Genomic DNA, 22,420 nt, shown 5'->3' on the forward strand with positions numbered 1-22,420 from the left:
TTTCATTCTATAGGTATAAAATTATCTCTATGGCAAAGTCTCTTACTATGTTGTTTTTTAAGGTAATGTTTAAAGGCTCTTTGTGATAGTTTGTAATCAGATGGTTATACCTTCAGGAATCCTTACTTATTTTACATTCAGTTTCTTCCTTTCCTACTCCAGTTAAGCAAACAACAACAAAAAACCCCACTAATCAACAAGTGACCTTGCACACTAGCATTGATTGAGATAATTTCAGGATAATGTGTCTTCTCCAAATAGTAATTTGCTGTCCAAAATTAATAGAAAGCACCCATACTATGAGAGATACTGTTAGCAAATGGGCTACATCTTTTCTGAGCGATTATTTTGGGGAAAAACATCTTTTCTCTATGTGTATAGAGTATCTCTTTATCTTGGAATTGGAAGACATTTTTTCTACTTTTATGGAGATGACAACAACTGCCTGCCATCTTATGATCAGGCTTAGAATGATTGATTGACTGTTTGATGCAAATTTTTTATAGTAGCAGAATAAATTATTCTACAGATCTATGCCTGCCTGCCCTTAGCATTGGTTTCACCTACTATTCTAGTTATCTCAATTAAAGTAAACATATTTCGTAGGACAGAATATTTTGAGTGAAAAACAAAGAATAAATTAAATTACAGAAACAATAAATAGGCTTCATTACAACACCCTGTAGAAATACATTCCATATATTAAATGCTTCTTATCTTATATTTGGCAGGTAGATTCTAACTACTCATAAAATAGGTCAGTTAAAACAGCTTTGTTGGCAGAAAATGAGGCAGAATCTTACAGTATTTTCAGGTGGTGAATCTGCTGTAGCTAGCATTATTTACTGATTTCCTTGGACTATGATATTTCCAGTTGCTTTTTAATATCGTAAAGTTCTTTTATAACCTATAAAATTATCAGTGTTTAGCTCGTTATTAAACTTCTGTTGAAGAAATACATGGGGGATTTTTATGACATGATAATACACGTGGAATTAAAGTGAATTCCACCCATGAGATATTATTTGTTATATTTTTAAATGAAGTCTTATGTATTTCAATTAAATTTCAATAACTTGAGCCCTATGATCTCCCTACTGCCCTTGACTAGAGTTACTTAAGAGTCGTGTGATTTGCCTCAGCTATAGGCCCTGATTGACTCACTGGTAAGGCTTATTTCTCAGGTTGTTGTGATAGTTGCAGAATGAGATACTGAGAACTTCCAGGAAGGATTTTTTTCCTTCTTTTTTGTGAGAGTTACTAGAAAAGCAGCTGGAGGATCATTGAAAGTTACATTAAGGATGTGACAACTCACATTGTTGCAGTCATTTCTCTGAGTACCAAGCCATGAAGCCCACACATGGAGGGAGACATGGCTGAGAGACTGGTAGAGAAGTGGAGTCCTTGACTAATGCTGTGAACCTCTTGGTCAAAGACCAAAGTTAGCTGAGTGTATGGAATATTCAGTCCTATGACCTGATAAATTCACCTAAAACTGTTTGAGTTGGATTTTTGTTATATATTATTTTTTTTTAAATCCTAATTAATAGAAATCATCTTGTGATCAATTTTGAGTACTGATAAACTTAATATTTTACTGTTTCTAGTATAATTTGTAATTCTAATCACATTAGAGTAGCATCTTTAATTCGGCAAATATTTTAGTCATTCCAGATATATAAATCTATACTATTTTCATATAAGGGTGGATTGATACCATGTTTTTTTTTAGCTTTTCTTGTTCATATTACCCTCTAGAAACTAAAAGCATTTTTATGCTAAGGCTCTGTGATGGAAATTGCAGGAAATACGACTCCTTGTGAAAAATACTTGAATGACAGGGGCGCCTGGGTGGCTCAGTTGGTTAAGCGACTGCCTTCGGCTCAGGTCATGATCCTGGAGTCCCAGGATCGAGTCCCACAGCGGGCTCCCTGCTCGGCAGGGGGTCTGCTTCTCCCTCTGACCCTCCTCCCTCTCATGCTCTCTGTCTCTCGTTCTCTCTCTCTCAAATAAATAAATAAAATCTTTAAAAAAAAAAAACAAAGCCGAAAATAGAGACAGAACCATTTAAAAAAAAAAAAAAAAAATACTTGAATGACAATTCTGTATAAAGCCCATTTGTAAGGTAGACACATAAATGATATTTAAGTGCCTCATTTTGTGTCACCTTTTATATTAAATGTATACGTATTCAGTTAATTTTTAATAAAAGACTACTTTCATCAAAGTTAGGCTTTAGGGGCACCTGGCTGGCTCAGTCAGTAGAACATGTGACTCTTGATCTTGGGAGTCATGAGTTCAGACCCCACATTGGGTGTAGAGCCTACTTAAAGCCTACCTCCTTTTTTTCTTTTCGTCTTAATCTAGACTTTTAGTGGCTCTCCATTTTGTTCATGAATTCCAAATATTTTCATCAATGGAAGATTCCATAATTTAGCTTACACGTTTCCAACCTTATTTCCTATCCTTTTTCATGTTCAGTGAGATTAATGTGTTTCCCTCATCCATGCCTTTGCTCCCCCCCGACTTATTCTTTCCAATCCTTTCTGCCTATGGAATTAAAACCCATCATTTTTGCCCCAGTTCTGATCCTACCTCTTCAGTAAAATCTTTGTCAATTATCTACCATGAATGTAAGTGATCTCTCTTACAAAATACTTTATTTCTTCTTGTAAGAAAATTCAAATAATACTGAATACGTTAAAGTAAAACAAATGCCCTTCATTCTTAGTCCAGTCCTCCAGAGGAGAACCTCTTAATAGTTCAGATTCCTCGTTGTTTTTCTACATATGTTTAAGCGTATGTGACATACTTGGTTATTACTTCTTTTGACTACCATATTGGAGAGCACAGTCTAGAGGCTTAATCATATTTAAGTTTGATTTTTCTTTTGGCAAGAATATTTCAAGAATGGTGATATGTACTTCATACTGCATTATAACAGGAAACATCATCTGGTGGTCTTTTCTTGTGATGTTTAGTTGGATCAGTGAATTGTTAGCCTGATCTACCCATTTTAAAGATCCCCATTATTCTCTCACTGAATGATTTTATCTATCTCATTTTTTTAAATTGTCATAGAAAGCTACTTGACTGTTAATATAGTAAAGTAATAGATTGTTAAAAGGCCAGGCTCTGGAGCGACACCGTCTGCCATTTATGACCTGCAGCTAATGACTGCATATCTTTGTGCCTTAGTTTCCCCTATTGTGAGTTAGGTGCCTCACGGGGTTTTTTTCAAGGATCAAATGTGTTAAATGTTTAAAACAGTGCATGGTACATTGTGTCAGTAAATATTGTTAATATATTGATTTAGAAGTGCTATTTTGCTGTCTGTGCATTGGCATTTATTTGCATGGGAAATGCTTTATTGGATAATATTTATTGTATTCTGTCTGGCAGTGAGACCAGCTCACATTGTAGGAAAACAAAGTGCCATTTAAATGATAAAAAAAAACTTCATATATGTCTGGCATCTATGATTTTTTTTTAAAGATTTTATTTATTTATTTGACAGAGAGAGAGAGAGGGAGAGAGAGTGCACACACAAGCAGGGGGAAAGGGAGTGCACGCTGAGCAGGGAGCCTGATGTGGGGTTCCATCCCAGGACCCTGGGATCATGACCTGAGCTGAAGGCAGTCGCTTAACCAACTGAGCCATCCAGGTGCCCCACATCTATAATTTTTAATAGAGAAACATTAGCAGAAAAGAGGATTTGTTACATTTGAGTTTGTAACAAAGAAAAAAAACATTGATCATAATTACATATATCTTATATATTAGGAAAAAGAAAAAGAAATGAGTGACCTTTGACTCTCAAAAGCTGTATAGTTCTTTGGGATGGGAGATAGTATAAATGAGCATACACAGTCTTTAATAACTTGAGAAAGAAGTCTCTAAAAACCCGGTGCAGTTATCCAAAGGAGCTCTCAGATTAACAGAGCGTAGATTTACTAGATGGAAGGGGAGATGCACAACTAAAGAATTATAAAACAATAATACAAACCTTTATAAACACTGGCAGTAACTATAAGCTGGAGTTTATAGAAAATGCTTAAGACAGCATAAATTTTTTAAAAAGTAATATCTCAAATTAGAAGATTAAGCCTCACAAGACCATCAGATTTTTAAGGGGGATAGAACCATCAGTTTATTATTTTACAACTGTTTGATTCAGTAGGGAGAAATAGTCTTTGAGTTGGAAAAAATAATAATAATATAAAAAGAATTATAGGCCATGGTAGGAAAGCAGCTAGTAAGTAAAGCACTTGATCACTTTAAGTGTGTTTCATTTTCTTCATTTAAATTAATGTCTTCTGTAGCTGCCAGTAAAGACTTGCAAATCTACCCATGAAATTGTATAATCTTTAAGAATTTTTTTTAAAAGATTTTATTTTATTTGAGAGAGGGCACGTGCGAGTGTGGGTAGGGGCAGAGGGAGAGGGAGAGAAACCTAAGCAGACTCCCGATGAATGCAGAACCCCACGATGTAGGGCTCGATCTCAGGATCACAAGATCACGATCTGAGCTGAAACCAAGAGTCAGACAGACACTTAATTGAGTCACCCAGGCGCCCCTTTGAGAAGTTCATGAAAAATGTATTTGTTACCTAGAGATGATCAAATCTAGATTGATTTATTTTTTATTATTATTTTTTTTAAAGGGAAAAATGTGGATTCTGGAAACTATAAGCCTGTAACTTGTTACTGATTTGTTAAATTTCTGGAAATAATTTCAGTAGAAGTCTCTGAACATTTATGAAAAAATGCTCATCTAGAAATTTAAAGGTATCCACCAAGAACTTACCATGTCAAATTAACTTCATTTCTTTTGGTAAGATTATCTGTTCAGATGAATTAGAAAAATACTGTAATAATAGTTTCTTAATTTTAGTGGTGTATTTGACAATCTTTTACCATATTTTTGGATAAGAAATGATGGTGGATTATTGTTTACATTTAAGTAAATAGGTAGATTTATAGTATTTAGATTCAAAATAGGTCGAAATTGAAAACCAGCATTTGATTACAGGTTCAGTGTTAACTCTTGGGAGAGGTCTTCAAGGCATTACAATAGGATTCTGCCTGTGTCAACATTTCCATTATTGATCTGACTGAAGGGTTAGAAAGTAGGTTTCTCTGCTTGTAGATTATTCAGAGCTGGACTTGGCTAGCTGATACCATAGAAGGCAATCAGGAGCGTCTCCCTAAAACCACTTAACTCATTAGTGTAGTGCGTTTGTGTCTTCCCCTTCTCTTAACATACTTTGATACTTTATATGTAATGTAAATTCATGATTTCGATTGCTTCAGGGAAAAAATTTAGTGACTTTTTTTTATCTGCCTCATGGTTTTACCAAATTAATGTATGAATTGTATCTTTTATTATAGTGTAATATCCTTAATGATACAGGTTTAATAATACAAACTGAAAATTGGAAAAAATTCTGCATAAAGTATATTTTTATCTGTTCTAGGAATATGAAGCACGAACTGGGAGGACCTGTAAACCACCACCTCAGTCTTCAAGACGTAAGAATTTTGAATTTGAGCCACTTTCTACCACTGCCCTGATTCTTGAGGATCGACCATCGTAAGTATTCTGGTTGTCATCAGGCACACTTTATATTTTAAACTTCAATTTAATTTAAACTTCAGTTTAAATTTCAATTTAAATATATTGAGAAATTAGATATAGAAATGGCTTTTTTAAAGAAAATTTAAAAAATCTCAGTCATGTATCCTAAAACTAATAGGGAAGAATATATTATTTTTGTCCAGACTTTATACATATTTTCTTGACGTATCTCTGAGCCAGTGTATGAAACATAAAATCTTTGCTTTTTTCATATCTATTCTTATTTCAACCATCCTGCCTATCTTAACAAGATAAGGCAATTATTTTTCCTTTCTTGACATTTAATATGTACTTAAGATGTATTTGTCCTTGCCTTTTGGACAAATTTTGAAATTGCAACTTGAAAAAATAACTACTGACTGTCAACTAGTTGGTTTACTATTATAAAGAATATATATATATATTTTTTTTTTTTTTAAAGATTTTATTTATTTATTTGAGAGAGTATGAGCGGAGGAGGGACAACAGAGGCAGAGGGAGAAGCAGACTTCCCGCTGAACAGGGAGCCCCACATGGGCCTCGATCCCAGAACCCTGGGATCATGACTTGAGCCGAAGGCAGACGCTTAACAAACTGAGCCCCCCAGGCGCCCCAAGAATATATTCTTAATACCCAGCAACACAGTTTAAATTCTTCCCTTTGCTTTTTCTGCCTTTCCCACCTCAGCCTTCCACAAAGCTGGTGTTCTTCCAAATACTGTCTTTGATTTGTTATTAAACAAAAGACACCTTCCCTAAAGCAAGACACCCCTTGGTTCTTAACTCATTTTCCCCTTTATGGCTCTCTGGATCTCTTCTTTTTCTTCTTCTAGACTTCTCTTTCCTTCTAGAGTAAAAATTCCTAACCTGTTTTGTCATTTTCCTGGTCTGCAGCTTTTTCCACCCATTATCAAGAGAAGCATAATAAAAGAATCTAGAGCCAAACAGGCAGAGGTTGAATTGAATATTTTTTAGACATTGTGAGAGAAGAAAGGTTGGACATAAGTATATTATTTTTTTTTTCATTCCTGTTGCATACCTTCACACTAAAGAATTGTGATCGCGACACTCCTTTTAAAGGACTTGGTGAACATGTTCATATTTTTCCATTGGTTAAAAAAAAAAAAAAAAGATTTCCAGAAATTTAGTTATGAGAACATGTCAGAGTTTTATTTCAGTCTTACTGCCAGGGAGGAGAATGAACCAGGCCAATTCAGAGTGGTTAGATAAGCAAGAAAAGAATGCCTGGTTAAAGACCTTCAGACTGCCAGGCAGTCAGCTGAGCAGGTAGATAACTAAGTTCCCAGAAGAGTTTTCTTAAACTTGTTAAAATTCATCCAAAATGGATTAAGCTCTTTACCAGGACTGTTCATTTCTTCCCAGGAGTTCATAAAAATTCTATGCAAAAAGTTCTGTTTTAAACAGTATTTGGGACATATTTTTCTTTACGCCATATTTTATCTTACAACCAAACCTATTTCTTTAAGTCCTGCCTTCATACCTTTGCCCATTTATTGCCCTCACTTGGGATGCAGTTATTTCCACTTCTCACCTACCTAATCCTTTAAGGACTCGGCTTTATCTTTGCCATCCAGTCAAGTCTTTGACTTCAACCTTCAGTGATTTCTGCTTCTCTTAAATTTTTCTTGTAACTTATACAAGCATTTCCACAAAATTGGAACTTGAAATAGTACACTAGACACAGTAAATTTATAAGAAGATCTCAGTGTACAGAAAATGTATAAACAACGGAAAGAATGACTTTCTTTTCCACACTATCTGAAATTAATATGGGAATTATAATAAATATAGCTTCTGTGCTGTTTCTATGTGATTTTGTTCATCTATAATATAGAGATTCAACTTGATAGCAACTGTTCCCCTCAGTTCTGAGATTGCTGCAATTTAATTAAAAATTTTGTTCACCTTTCTAAAATTGGAGGGGTCTTTTTTGGGGAAGTGATTTGTATGATTTACCATTTATGTAACTAAAGCCAACAATCAAAAGCTTTGGAATATGGGAGTACCTGATCACTCATCCCTCCTCTACTTCAACAGTTGAAAAACAGATCTAGAGAACCAATGAGAATGAAAATTTTGACTTTAGTAAGGATAAAACGAGATGAGAATGCATGGGTGCAACCTGCATATTAAATGGCACTCCAGGGCGCCTGGGTAGCTCAGTTGGTTAAGTGTCCGACTCTTGATTTCAGCTCAGGCCATGATCTCAGGGTCATGAGATCGAGCCCCATGTTGGGCTCCACACTCAGCCTGGTCTGCTTGAGATTTTCTCTCCTCTCCCTCTGCCCCTCCCTCTGCTCATGCACACACTCTCTCTCTAAAATAAGCTTTTTAAATAAATAAATAATAAATGGCACTTCCTACTTTATCCTCCCTCAGAATACCCAGCAGATCTGGGCCAGTTCACATACATCCCTTCACAGGCTGAGAAGTTGGAGCAGAGACTTGTATAATCTGTAGTGTTGTTCTGTTTCTGGATGCAGCCAAGTTCTGTGAATACCACTGTTTTATCTATGAGATAGCATCGGGCTGTGGGCAGAGAAAGGGGCAGAAGTTTTTCCTCAGCATGAAACTGATGTTGGAAACTTCCTCTTTCATAGGTCACAGTGATAGTAGAAGGAGGAGAAGAATTTCCCCTTGCAAAGGGAGTTTGTGAATTGGTGCTACTTTTCCTTTCTTAGCCTCTGTAATTTTGCAGAAACATCCAGCATCATTGACTGCATAGGTTTGTTTTTTTTTTTAAAGATTTTATTTATTTATTTGACAGAGACTGAGACAGCGAGAGAGGGAACACAAGCAGGGGGAGTGGGAGAGGGAGAAGCAGGCTTCCCACTGAGCAGGGAGCCTGATGTGGGGCTCGATCCCAGGACCCTGGGACCATGACCTGAGCCGAAGGCAGACGCTTAACGACTGAGCCACCCAAGCGCCCCGACTGCATAGGTTTTTATAGTTGGAACTTCCTTACATATGAAGCAACTCTAGAATTTAATCATCTGAAGTCTCAGATTTCAAATGTAGAAATTTCTGTAATTTCATCCTTTAGTTAATTTTCTCTCTGCTTATTGCTATCTTAATCCACCTCAAAATAAAGCCTTAGACAGGAAGTTAAGAGCATCCATACAAGTTGACTCTTCTATATTTTAAATCACTGATGCTTAGAGGACTTTTTTAAAACCACCAATGGATAGAGCTATCTCCTCTTTCTCTTCTGGCTTCCTTGCTGAATTACTGCGTACACAGTACCAAACCAAATGGAGAAATCCTTAAGATACAAATGAAGGCTGACAAAAAAGTAAAGCATAGGCTTTTATATGATACCTTTGAAAAGCAGCAAATGTTCATATCATGTATTTTAGCGTGATACGCTATCTTAAATATTCATTAATGATTTCTTCTCTTGACCACATAACTGATTGACATTTTGGGGCACCTGGGTGGCTCAGTTGGTTAAGCATCTGCCTTCAGCTCAGGTCATGACCCCAGGGTCCTGGGATCGAGCCCTGTGTTGAGCTTCCTGCTCAGTGGGGAGTCTGCTTCTCCCTCTCCCTCTGCCGCTCCTTCTGCTTGTGCTCTCTCTCTCTCTGTCAAATAAAATCGTAAAAAAAAAAAGTAGATTTATAGTTCAAAAACTGGAAGTAAAATTTGAATTAAGCTGTTTCTCTGTTGGTAAAATACAAATTTCTAAACGTAGATGAATTATAGCTATCAATCAAATAATTTTCTGTATCTTAAAGGTTCAGAGTCCAATCAGGAAAAACAGACACCAGTATAGTAAGTTCAAACAGAGGGACTTTAATAGAGGAATTTATTACAAGGATGTTAGAAGGACTAGAAAAGCAAAAGAAGGGAATATGAGGTCAAAAGATTAATAGATTCAGGAAAACACTTACTCTCTGGGCTGGAGGGAGCAAAAGAGAAAACAGTATTACTGAGTCTGGATCACTGTTAACTTGAAAACTAGATTTATATTTAGCTTCTTTCTCTTTTTACTGTGGTCTCATTTTCTTGCAATAAATAAGATTTCTCCTTTCTTTACATAGTAATAGCATCTGAAATTTAGAAACGATTAAACCTGTTTTCTTGTGGTACCAAACTATATCCAGAGAGACAGGCAGGATAGTTTGTAAAAGGAAATGAGAGAGACTTAAGGTTGGGATTGGGGTCAATGGTTGGTTAGGACCTGGGTACGAAGCAGCTTTGGACAACATCAGTTTGTAAGATTTAAGGGTAGGCAATAATAGGAATCATAAGATTAATTAATCTAGTGTAAGGGCTGAACTCAGTGGATTTTGAGAGTGGTTGGAGTCAGAAAGGTGAGGTTTGTGATGGTCCTTGCCCTTTAGAGCATTATTGTTTAACTGGTATATCACTCAGCAATTACATTCAACTACAAGTAAGAGACTTAATAGTGGCTTAAACACGCAAGGATTTATTCCCTCATATATACATGGCCCAGAATTGGGCAATTCAGAGCTAGTATGGTGTCTCCATGCATCAAGAACCCAGGTTCATACCTTTCTATTGTACCACCTTCAGGAACTGACTTCAGTCTCATGCTGACCTTGCACTTGCAGTTGGGACAAACCAGGTAGAACAAAAGGTCTCTTGTGGCTGAGTCAACTCTCCTTTTAGAAAATCTTCCAAGAGATTCCACACTTTTCTTTAAATCTTATTAGAAACAATTCTGTGTTTAAACCTAGGTGGAGAAATTTGTCTTTATTGTAGGATGGCAATCAAATTTCTACTTTTTTATTTTTTGGCCTTCTTTTGGATAAAATATTTTGTTGACTTTTTATTTCATCTATTGGTGAATTGCCTATATTTTTAATATTAGTAGTTTCTCTATAATATATATCTTGACTCTTCATGGACTACCTTTAAGTGATATTATACCATTTCAGATATATAAGAACATTACAGCAGTATGCTTCCACATTACATGTTCTTAACCTCGTGTATTAGTGTTCTTTAGAGAAATGGAATGCCATGTATTAAGGTTCTTCTTTATATATATCTTATATGTAAGAGATTTATTATAAGGAAGTGGCTGTCATGAATTTGGAGACTGAGAAGTCTGAAGATCTGCAATCAGCAAGCTGGAGACCCAGGAGAGCTGATATTCCATGTCCAGTTCAAGTCCCAAGGCTGTGAAATAGGAAAGCTAATAGTGTAATTTCCAGTCCAAGTCCAAAGGAAGGAGAAGACCCGTGTCCCATCTCAAAGGCAGGCAGGCAGGCATAGAAAGAGGGAGAGGGAGAGAGAGTGAGAAAGTTTGACACACAAAACTGACCATCACATCCCACCATACATTTTTATTTTTTTCTTTAAACCTTTTATCTTCTAAGAATTTGAGTAACTAGATTTCTATCTGCTATTATTTCCTTCTACTGAATGTCCCTTTTTTTAAAAGATTTTATTTATTTATTAGAGCGCATACGTGCAAGAGAGCATGAGCAGGGGGGAGGGGCAGAGGGAGAGGGAGAAGCAGACTCCCTGCTGAGCAGGGAGCCCCATGTGGGGCTCGATCCCAGGACCATGACCTGAGCCGAAGGCAGACAATTAACCGACTGAGCCACTCAGGTGCCCCACTGAATTTTCTTTTAACACTTTTTGTAGTGCTGGCCTGCTGTCTGAATTCTTTTACTCTCTGAATGCTTCTAAGACTTTTTTTTATCTCTGATTTTCATGAATTTGATGATATGCTTTGGTGTGGTTTTCCTCATGTTCCTTTTGTTTGGGGTTCATTGAACTCTAATGTGTCTGCATTTATAATTTTGTATCAACTTTGGAAAAATTGTAGCCTTTATTCAGCTATTTTTTGTGTGCCTCCTCTCCCCTTTCTTCTGAGTCAGTTAAACATATGTTGCTTGATATTGCTCATATCCCACAACTCAGGCTGTTTTGCAGGGGTTGAGGGATATTTTTTCTCTTTGTATTTCATTTTGTCGAAATTTCTATTGTATCTTAAGCTCACTTATTTTTTTTCCCTGCAGTTTATAATCTGCTGTCAGGCCCATCTTTTGTGTTTTTCAGTTTAGAAATTGTACTTTTCATCTATAGACATTTGATTTGGATCTTGAGTTTTTCTTATCATGTTCCTGCTGTCTTCTACTTTCTTGAGTATATTTATAACAGCAGTTGTACCATCCTTGAGTTACAATCCCGTTACCTGACATTTCTGCACTATCTCTGTTGATTTTTTTTCCCTCAGTATAAATTGTATTTTCCTGCTTCTTTGCTTCCTTGGTAACCTTTATTGGACACTAGATTTTGTGATTTTACATTGTTGGATGCTGGACTTTTTGTATTCCTTTAAATATTGTTTGGCTTTAGTCTTGTAGAAAGTTCTTTGGAATTGGCTTGCCCCTTTTAATCTAATCATTGTTAGAGTAAATCTAGAAGAGTCTTTAGTTTAGAACTAGTATCCTTACTACTGAGGCAATACCCTAACGATTCCACAGGATACGCTATCTATTAGGAGGTCTTTCCACTCTGGCTGGCCCAGTGTGATCTTTGAGAATGTTCTACCTATTCCTTTCTGGTATTTCTTTCTTGGCTACCATAGTTTAATCACACACATGCACAAATAGTACTCAGCCAGAAATTTGAGATGACCCCTCGGTAGCTCCCCTCTCTCTGTACTCTGATCTGCAAAGTCTAGCTGTGGACTCCACTCAGCAAGACTGAGGGACTCTGGGTACTTCCAGCTGTGAGACCTGGAAACCCCCGGCTGTGTGGTTAGGCATTTGTAGGGTTACCTTGTTTGTTTCCTTTCTCATAAGGATCACTATCTTGTGCTGCCTATTGTCCAGTGTCTAGACAGTGTCTGCTTAGAATATTCTGTTCATTTTTCTAATTAATCAAGGCAAGAGGTTAAGCCTGGTCCCTCTTATTCCATTATAGCCTAAAAAAGTCTTAACCATCGTTCCTCCCTATTACAACATACCTGAGGAATCTAACTTGAGAAGAAGAGGTAAACTGTATGATTTGAAAGTTTGTCACATACTTTCCCCATCCTAACCTGTTGAAAATAACTCAAAACACTGAGGGGCACCTGGCTGTCTCAGCCATAGAGCATGTGACTCTTGATCTCAGGGTTATGAGTTCAAGCCCCACGTTGGGCATGGAGCCTACTTTAAAAAAAAATTTTTTTTTTAATTAAAAAACCTGACTCCCCAAACTGGACATTATTATGATATATTTGGATATGTGGTAATAGTCAAATGTACTTCTTTTGCATAATCATTCATCTAAATCACCTGCCCTGTAAAGCCATTAATTTTATAAGCCAAAATATTGTATATGCAAGTGATTAACTGATTATCAAATTTGTAGGTAGAATGTTATCTTAACACTCTGAAAGTAGGAAGCAATTTTTAAAAGTATACCTGCACTTACCATATAACCCAAGAATTCTACTCCTAGGTATTTACCCAAGAGAAATGAAAGCAGATACCCACACAAAGACTTGAAGTGAATATTTATAGTTTATTTGCGGTGGCCCTAAACTGGAAACAATCTAAATGTTTATCCACATGGATAAATAGAACACTACTCACCAATTAAAAGAAATACTAATTAAATACTAATTAAAAGAATTACTAATATGCAGAGTAACATGGCTGAATTTCAAAAGCGTGCTCAGCAAAAGAAACTAGACACAAAAGAATCTATATGAAATTCTTTAAAAGGCAACCAGGGTGGCTCAGTCAGTTAGGCGTGGACTCTTGGTTTCGGCTCAGGTCGTGATCTCAGGGTCCTAGGATCCAGCCCCGTGTCAGGCTCCACATTCAGTGGGGAGTCTGCTTGAGGATTTCTCTCCCTCTCCCTCTTCTCCCCTGCCCCCCACCGCTCACTCTGTTTCTCTCTCTAAAATAAATAAATCTTTTAAAAAAATTAAAAGGCAACCAACTAATGTATAGAGATAGAAATCAGAGATGTAATTGCCTAAGGTAGGAAGTGGGTTAAGTATTTAGTGCAAAGAGGTCATAAGGACACTTTGTAGAATGATGGAACTGTTCTATATCTTGATTAATATGTTGGTTGCACGGGTATATACATTTGTTAAAACTCGTCAAACTGTATTCTTGAAATATGTTCATTCATTTTATTGTATGAAAGTTATACCTCAAAAAAATTGACTAAAAAAACTAGTAAGTGGGTTTAACAAACCTAGAAATATTGGCTGAAATCTAACACATTTAAATAATATAGAAACGTCAGACATATAAGTATAGTAACATTTATATAACAAATATTAGCAACCTTGGGGCGCCTGGGTGGCTCAGTTGGTTAAGCGACTGCCTTCAGCTCAGGTCATGATCCTGGAGTCCCCGGATCGAGTCCCGCATCGCGCTCCCTGCTTGGCAAGGAGTCGGCTTCGCCCTCTGACCCTATCCCCTCTCATGTGTTCTTTCTCTCTCATTCTCTCTCTCTCAAATAAATAAATAAAATCTTAAAAAGAAAAACAAAAACAAATATTAGCAACCTGGATTCTGATTCTTTTCTAAAATGCACAATTCTTTTCAACCTTGTACTTCCTTAAGGTATGAAATGAGAAGGTTAAGATAGAAATTCTTTGTATTTCGCAATGAAAAGGAAGAAGTTTACATTTAAGTTAGTTTTTTAAAAACTGACTTAAAACTTTTTTTTTCCCCCAGAAATCTACCTGCCAAATCTGTGGAAGAAGCTTTACGTCACCGACAAGAATATGATGAAATGGTGGCTGAGGCTAAAAAACGAGGTATAAAATTTAACTCCCAATTGGTATATTAAATCTCCTAATGTCAGTTAGGAAGCTAACCTGTTGGTTAATTTCAACAGGAAGGTAGATGATGAAATTGTTTAAGTTCATCTTTAAGATGATGCTGATTTCTTATTTTTCTAACTAAATCTGTTATTAAAAACAAAATGTCAGGGATGCCTGGGTGGCTCAGTCGGTTGAGTGTCTGCCTTCAGCTCAGGTCATGATCCCAGGGTCCTGGGATCGAGTCCCACATCGGGCTCCTTGCTCAGCGGGGAGCCTGCTTCTCTCCCTCTGCCTGCCGCTCCCCCTGCTTGTGCTTGCGTGCTCTCTCTCTCACTCTCTCTCTGACAAATAAAAACCTTTATAAAAAATGTCATACTTTTTCTACAAGTACTTTTACAAAACTAATAGGAGAAAGGCAGCAGACTATCTAAGAGAATTCTTGTAATTGCAGTCATAAACCTTGGACTATTATTTTAACTTATGAATGGAGATGATATGAATTTATTTCATGAAATTCACTTTTACAGTTTTTAAACTTTTAATATTTTATAATTTATTAATTTTAACACTTTAAGGTAACTTCCTATATGACTGTGAGAATACGACTTGAAATTAGAATTTGCCTTTGTGATTAATGGAGTCTCTCTAGAATCCCAGTTGTGTCATTTGGGCAGGCACATAAATGTATTTACTGGTATATAAATACGCACATTTATTTATTCGTTCTTTCCTCCAACCAAAAAGTATAACGTAAGGAGAATTTAACAGTATTTATTTACTAAGCACTGTTAGTTCAGGATACATTTTCAGAAAATATTACACAGCTGTATATATTTGATTTAACTTAGTGGAATACTATCATAGTATACATTTCTATTTTGTGACACTATTTTGGAAATGAAGTTAATTTTTTAATGTTATAAGAAACCTATAAGGCCAGTTATATTTTTCTGAAAGCCCTAATCATTTAAACATTGGTTGAGTTTATTTTACTGTCTAGAATTTGAAATATTTTTGACATACCCAACAAATTTTAATTGATTCTGAATTTTGACTTTACTAGTTGATTAATGTTTAAGATCATTATTGATAAATACATGATCCTAACAACATGATATGGTAGAAATAACATTAAATTGGGAAATCAGAAGGTAATAGCTTTACATCAAAGAACAATACAGACAGCATGATCTGATTAGTAAAAGAAACAAACATGGGAAAAATAAAACACGACGAAATCGGAGAGGAAGACAAACCATAAGAGACTCTTCATCATAGGAAACAAACTGAGGGTTGCTGGAGGGGATGAGGGTGGGAGGATGGGGTAACTGGGTGATGGGCATTAAGGAGGGCACTGGATGGAATGAGCACTGGGTATTATATAAGACTGATGAATCACTGAACTCTGCCTCTGAAACTAATAATACACTATATGTTAATTAATTGAATTTAAATTAAAAAGAACCCCCCCCAAAAAAGAAGGTAATAGCTTAATCTTCTTTGACACTACTTGGATATGATTCTGTAAATGAACCTAATGTTAGTTTCCTCAAGTCTGAAGTGCAGGGGTCAGGTTGACTAGATTTCGGCTAAAATCTTTTTTGGCTTATTTTATTATTTTTTTTTTTAACACTTTTTTGTTTTAAAAGCAGTGGAACTCTCTACAAAGAAACCTTATTTGGGGCACCTGAGTGGCTCAGTTGGTTCAGCTTCTAACTCTTGGTATTGGCTCGGATCATGATCTCATGAGTTGTGGGATTGAATCTCAGTCAGGCTCTGTGCTCAGTGGGGAGTCTGCTTGAGATTCTCTCCCTCTCCGTCTGCCCTTCCCCCAACCCCTGCTCACTCTCTCATAAAATAGATCTTTAAAAAAAAAAAAAAAAAAAGAAACCTTATATAGAGTCTGAATACATACAACAAATAAAAGAAAGAGGAGCTGCTTACTTGGCCTCCTGCTTGCCCCTTAAAATGATTTCTGAGGCATTTGTGAAACACAATTAGTAAATATTTTGGCTAGCTGACCTCTGAAGTCCCCATTGAGTCTAAAATTATAACTATAAACAAACATATATATAAAGCATTATATATTTATATTAATGTGTTAATATATACTATGATCTACAGTATGTAATAAATGTATTAATATGACATGTTCTATATCATAATATAAAATATTATAATACATAACAATTATATATTTATCATATATAATTATTTTATGTACATATCTGTTCTCTTTTTGAGGCATCTCATTTCAAAATTGTGACTTCTGATTTTCTGTAATGTATAATTATAATATATACTATGTAATAAAATATTTATAAATATGTATATATTTATCACTTTTGTTTTTGAGGCATCTCTTGTTTCAGAATTGTGACATCTGATTTTTAGAGGAGTATTGTGTATGGGTGTATGTTAGGGTTTTTTTTAAATTTCAATCTAATTAGTAAAGTGAGACATCGTAGTAGAAAGGGTTAACTATAATAGTGCCATTGGCAAAATTATCTTTTAATGTCATTTAATGTCATTTTTTAAAAAGATTCATTTATTTATTTTAGAGAGTGTGAGCAGGATGACGGGCAAAGGGAGAGGGAGAGAATCTCAAGCAAACTCCCCGCTGAGCACAGAGCCAAGTGAGGGGCTCAATCTCATGACCCTGAGATCATGACTTAAGCAGAAACCAAAAGTTGGATGCTTAACCAGCTGAGCCACCCAGACACCCCTAATATCATTTTTAGTGCCTCTTTTTTAGACTTAGGTAGAAGAAGGGCATATGATCTAGCTTTTTTGTATTGAAATAATTTTTGCTTGTTTAAAACAGAAATTAAAGAAGCCTATAAAAGGAAAAAAATAATGAAAGAACGATTTAAACAGGAAGAAAATATTGCAAGTGCAATGGTAATTTGGATCAATGAAATACTGCCCAACTGGGAAGTAATGTAAGTAAGCAGACTTTTCCTGAATTCCAGTCTGTCTCCAAAGATCTCATGTTTCTAATCCTCTATTTTTATTACTTCCAACATGTATCTTATGCTTTGGCTAAATGATACTGTTAATCAGTGTATGAAAAATTTCATGACTATTTCTGTGCCTTTAATTTTATAAATCCCTCAATCTCTAATACCTTCCTTACTTACCACCCTCTATGCCTGTCAGAATCTTACCTATCCTTTGAAGATATCCATCTGAAATGCTGGTTGATCCATGAAACGTTAATTTCCTCGGTTACCATATTAATTCTGACATATCCTCTGTCACAAGATGCACTATTGATGTAATGGCAGGTTTTTGCAAAGAAAATATTAAATATGTACATTCATTGTAAGATGGATTTATTAAATGTTAAAGATTTTTAATATGTTTTCTCATAATCATAAATATGCTATATATGATCTTTCCCTTCTGTAACGTCCCATTATAGTTTGAGACTAATGTACTTCTTGCTTTACTTTGCCTTTTATTTTCTGATGTTTTTGTACATGCCTTACCTTCCCTCTACACTGGAGGGTAGGAGGGAGATGTATTCTGCAGCGCCTGGGGTAGGATATGCACAGGAAATGTGTTGAATATTGGTACAATGTGACAGCAGATTAGGCTCTTTACATAAGGAATCACATTTGATTCTTACAGCCTTTACTCCCACTTATAGAGAAGCTCAAGGTCAGAAAGGTTAAATGATTTGCCCAAGGTTATACAATTAATGAATAGTTAAACCAGATTTGAACTCAGGTCTCTCTGACTCTAAAGCCTACACTTTTCAGCAGACTACACTGCCTCTCAAAGACAAGGGCCTTACCCGTAGTAAATACCTTGTGGTTTTCTTTTTGGTACTGAGTTGACAACAGATTTTTATGTTCCTTTTATCCTGATTTTTGTGATTGTCCACATATTTCTGATTCTCTCATTGTGCCCTGTAAGTGGCAGTTGTATGTAGAAGGCAGCTCCCTTTAAATTACTATTGTCCTCCTTTAGGGTGCTGTGTGTTCTTTAGGTTTCTGTTGCCTACAAACATGAACCCCACAGAAAGAATGCATCATATACTTAACCATGTTCTTAAAAATCATTCAGTCACTTGGCCACAGACTGGGTAAACCATCATGCAACTAGTGTTTTTGGTATAAAAAGTAACTCTCTCCTTTTTTTCTCCCCCTTTAATTCTAGGCGTAGTACAAGAAGAGTTCGAGAATTGTGGTGGCAGGGATTGCCCCCTAGTGTTCGTGGGAAAGTTTGGAGTCTAGCTGTAGGAAATGAACTAAATATCACTCCTGGTTTGTATTCTGTATTCAGTTACTCCCACACATACGAATAGCCATCTCCAGAGTTACAAAGCAGATTAGTAGATTGGCCATTTAAAAAGACATTACCATATATAATGTCATTTTAAGAGCATGCTTCATTCCTACTCCCTCTAAAACCTGGTATGATTTAATGAGTAAGTTATTACATAAATAAGATTTATGGGCTTTCCTTTAGTTGACAACCATCAGTAATATTATTGACATCCAAATATCTTCACTGCAGGTAACTTCTGGGATTCTAGGTAGCAGTGGATGTATAAGTATATAAAGTATATACGAGGAAAAATAAAATAGTCTAATTGTGGAAAGGTTTCCCCTCGATTCAGAAAAACATATATATTGGTGGAAGGCCAGAAGTTTCTTTTCCTACATCTCTTTCAGATTTTTTTTATTTGAAAATTTCAAGTTTAAAAAATAGAAAAGTAAGACTCTCAAAGAACTGTTTTATTTCTTATGCTTTTTAAAAACCTTAAAAGATAGAAGTAAAATGTAAAGTAGTTTTGATGCAGTAAAAAAAAGTTAGATAAAATTAAAATAATATGAGATAGAGGAAAATATAAAGTAGTTAATAATAAAAAGTGCTGACTAGGCCTGAGGGGTAATGACAGAGCCAGCCAGTGGCGCCAGAGGGAGACTCAGGAACTCGGGGGTAATAATGTGTCTGCTGTTACTTAAACAGTGTTATTTACATACTGATTTTTTAAAAGTCAAGCAATAGTAAGGTACCAATTGTATGTTTCTTCCCACTCTTCTACCCAAACTCCTGCTTTTGATCCTACTATAAATACAGGTTAGCAGTTCAGTGTTTGTTCTTTCAGATCTTTTTTTTATGCACGTAAAAAAAAAAGTGTGCATCAACATATGATAATGTTTAAGGCTTCTCTTTCTTTTCTTTTTCCCCCACAGAAAAGAATGTATGCCATAAGCTTATTCCATGGCTTATTTTTTTCACACTATAATCTGCCTTGAACATCCTTCCTTGTCACTACATACAAATGTACATTATGCATACTGTAGCTGCACTGTATTCCACAGTTTGGCTGTACTATAATTTATTTAATCATTTTCTTAGTGATAGCCAAATCAATGATATATATGTTAAAAGAACATCAGGGTACTGTTTTTTACCTCTCAAAAGTGATTAAAATAAATGAGAATTACCCACATAGGGTCTGACTGATAATAATATAGAAATATTTATCAAAGGCCTCAAAAAATAATCTTTGACCTATTTATTCTAGTTCTAAGAATAAGAAAATTATCAGGATTGGGTACAAAAGCTTTTTTACAAGGATGCCCATTGTAGCAACTCAGCATTATATATATAACTGGACAGAATTATAACAAAAATCTGAATATTTATCTTTAGTCTTAAAAGTGATGCCAACTTTGAATGGCATGATTATGATTTTTTTTAAAAGATTTACTTAAGAGAGTGAGAAAGTGAGAGAGCATGAGCAGGGGGAGGGGCAGAGGCAGAGGAAGAGGAAGATAAGCAGACTCCCTGCTGAGTGAGAAGCCCGATGTGGGGTTCAATCCCAGGACCCTGAGATTATGACCTGAGCCAAAATCAATAGACACTTAACTGACTGAGTCACCCGGGCACCCCTATGAATGATTTTTAACATTGATTTTCACAAGTATCCCATAACGAACATGTTACTTTAACCAGACTTTTTTTTTTTTTAATTTTAAAAATATAATTTAAAGGAAGAATTAAGTAGGGTACCTGGCTGGCTCAGTCAATAGAGCATGCGACTCTTGATCTTGGGATTGTAAGTTCAAGCCCCATATTGGGGGTAGGAGTTTACTTTATAAAAAAATAAATAAAGGAAGGAAGAATTAAGAGTTTTTAATTTAACTTAGAAAAGGTTAGAGTCTACTTAACCTAACCGTTCCCTCCAAATAAAACAAAGGTTTGTTTTGCCCTCTGTGCTTGAAACTGATTAAAAGGAAATATTTTTACATTATAGTCAGAACTCTCAGATAAAATCCTTGACATTAAGGATTGTTGGACATATTGTAATTGTTTAAAGTCTTAGGAATCGGTTTTACATACAGATGAGGTGATAAAATATTGAGGGCTATTTGAAATTTGGTTTGTAGTTTTGTTGAAAACTTAGACTTTAGAATGTTAAGTGTCCTGATACCTTCTACATTAGAATATTGTTGAAGTTGGTATTAACCTTTTGTGATAGTGTAATCAAAAAGTTCTTTTTCAAGCTCAAAATTTATAAAGTTGGAAACATAACTAGGTCATTTACTTTGAAAGTAATTTTATATTTTCTCCACTAAATACTTCTATATTCAGGAATGGACTAGGTGATCATTCTTTTTTATTAGTGGTAGGAAGGAAGCTAAATTTCAATTGAAGTGAATTTGCTTTTTTTTAAGATTTTATTTCTTTTCAAGAGAGAGAAAGTGAATGGGAGGAGGGAAAGAGGGGGAGGCAGAGAAACTCAAGCAGACTCCGCACTGAGCATGGAACCCAATGCAGGGCTTGATCTCACAACCCTGAGTGAGATCATGACCTGAGCCAAATTCAAGAGCAACTGACTGAGCCACCCAGGCACCCTGAAGTAAATTTACTTTTGATGACTTTGTTTCCTTTTAATGACTCTTAACAGTTTTTGACTTTTTACCTATTTATTTTAATCATGAAATTTATAACCGTTAGAGAATAGTAGAACAAGGGTTAGTAGAGTAAGAATAGAATAGTAGAATAGAGAATAAGAACAAGGGTTCTAAAGTCAGTCATATGTGATTCAAATCTTGGTTCCACTATGCATTAGGTTTGTGACCTTGGGCAAATTACTTAACATCTAAGAGAATTAGTTTTCTTCATCTGTAAATGAAGTTAGATTACTAGCTATCTCAAAGGATTGCTCTAACAGTTATTTGTGGTAATATAAAATCATAGTGAAAGTGAAATTTGCTAAGAATATGTACAATATCATCATTGTCAGAAAATGAGAAAGTGAAACATACACTGATCTCAAAGAGTTCTCAATTCATGTCCACGATACATCTTTAAGTCTGCTTCAAGTTCTACATTTGTAGATTCAGAATAACATAAATGAGACATGTCGGGTCAGGAATGGAATTGAACTGAGGTGCAGGTCTTCTTATTGTAGACAAGCACTGTAAATCGTCCCTGGAGAGATGTCCTTTGATGTTTTAAAATGCATTACCATATTTTTATTATTAGATCAATTTTGTGACTCCCAAAGGTGAGGATTTATTCAGTGAGCCCTTCTTCTTCCAGGACAGCTTTAAAATATGAGTAGAATAGTGAAACTGGATGTGGCTTGTTATCAGTTTGAAATCAGAAATTGTGAACTTCAGTTTGGTACCTGATAACTGCAAAAAAATTGTATATCTAAATTTAAAAATTATATCTACCTCTTTTATCAAATTATTGATGGACTCAAATAATAGAAATTTTGACTTTTTTAAAAAAAATGTTCTTTCTAAACCATTAGTAGTAATGAAAAATGAACAGAAGGGAGAAGAGATCAAAATAGTAAGAGTCTGTTTGCAATATATCTAGTCAGCTTTTTTATAAAGATCTGATTCTTGGCAATATAAGAATACTTATTATGGTACAGTCATACATTGGAATACTGTGCAGTTGTTTAAAAAAAAAACTAAAGCAGATTTATTTTCCTAATAAGGGGTAGTTTCCAATATAATAAAGCAAGATGCAGGTCAGTACTGTAATATGTGGCCACACT

The 22,420-nt window shown here is 35.4% G+C and overlaps 1 protein-coding gene across 10 annotated transcripts in view; it reads left to right on the forward strand.

Moving 5' to 3' along the window:
• The window catches only part of TBC1D12 (TBC1 domain family member 12), a 103,825-nt gene that overhangs the window by 57,716 nt on the left and 23,689 nt on the right, over window positions 1-22,420 (forward strand). For 8 of the 10 annotated variants that reach the window (XR_004302679.1, XM_032432186.1, XM_032432185.1 and 5 more), the window contains 4 exons: window positions 5,477-5,592; window positions 14,297-14,379; window positions 17,210-17,327; window positions 18,550-18,656. Coding sequence is in view for 9 of the 10 variants with exons in the window: in XM_032432186.1 (XP_032288077.1) it covers window positions 5,477-5,592; window positions 14,297-14,379; window positions 17,210-17,327; window positions 18,550-18,656 (424 nt within the window). In the remaining variant the exon portion in view is untranslated. Of the gene's footprint in view, window positions 1-3,641; window positions 3,665-4,671; window positions 4,834-5,476; window positions 5,593-14,296; window positions 14,380-17,209; window positions 17,328-18,549; window positions 18,657-22,420 lie in introns of those variants that run through there. The other 2 variants (XM_032432190.1, XM_032432189.1) reach the window with 2 other exon arrangements.

The sequence above is a fragment of the Phoca vitulina genome, unplaced genomic scaffold, assembly GCF_004348235.1.
Source record: "Phoca vitulina isolate PV1807 unplaced genomic scaffold, GSC_HSeal_1.0 scaffold48, whole genome shotgun sequence".
NCBI classification, from domain to species: Eukaryota; Metazoa; Chordata; class Mammalia; order Carnivora; family Phocidae; genus Phoca; species Phoca vitulina.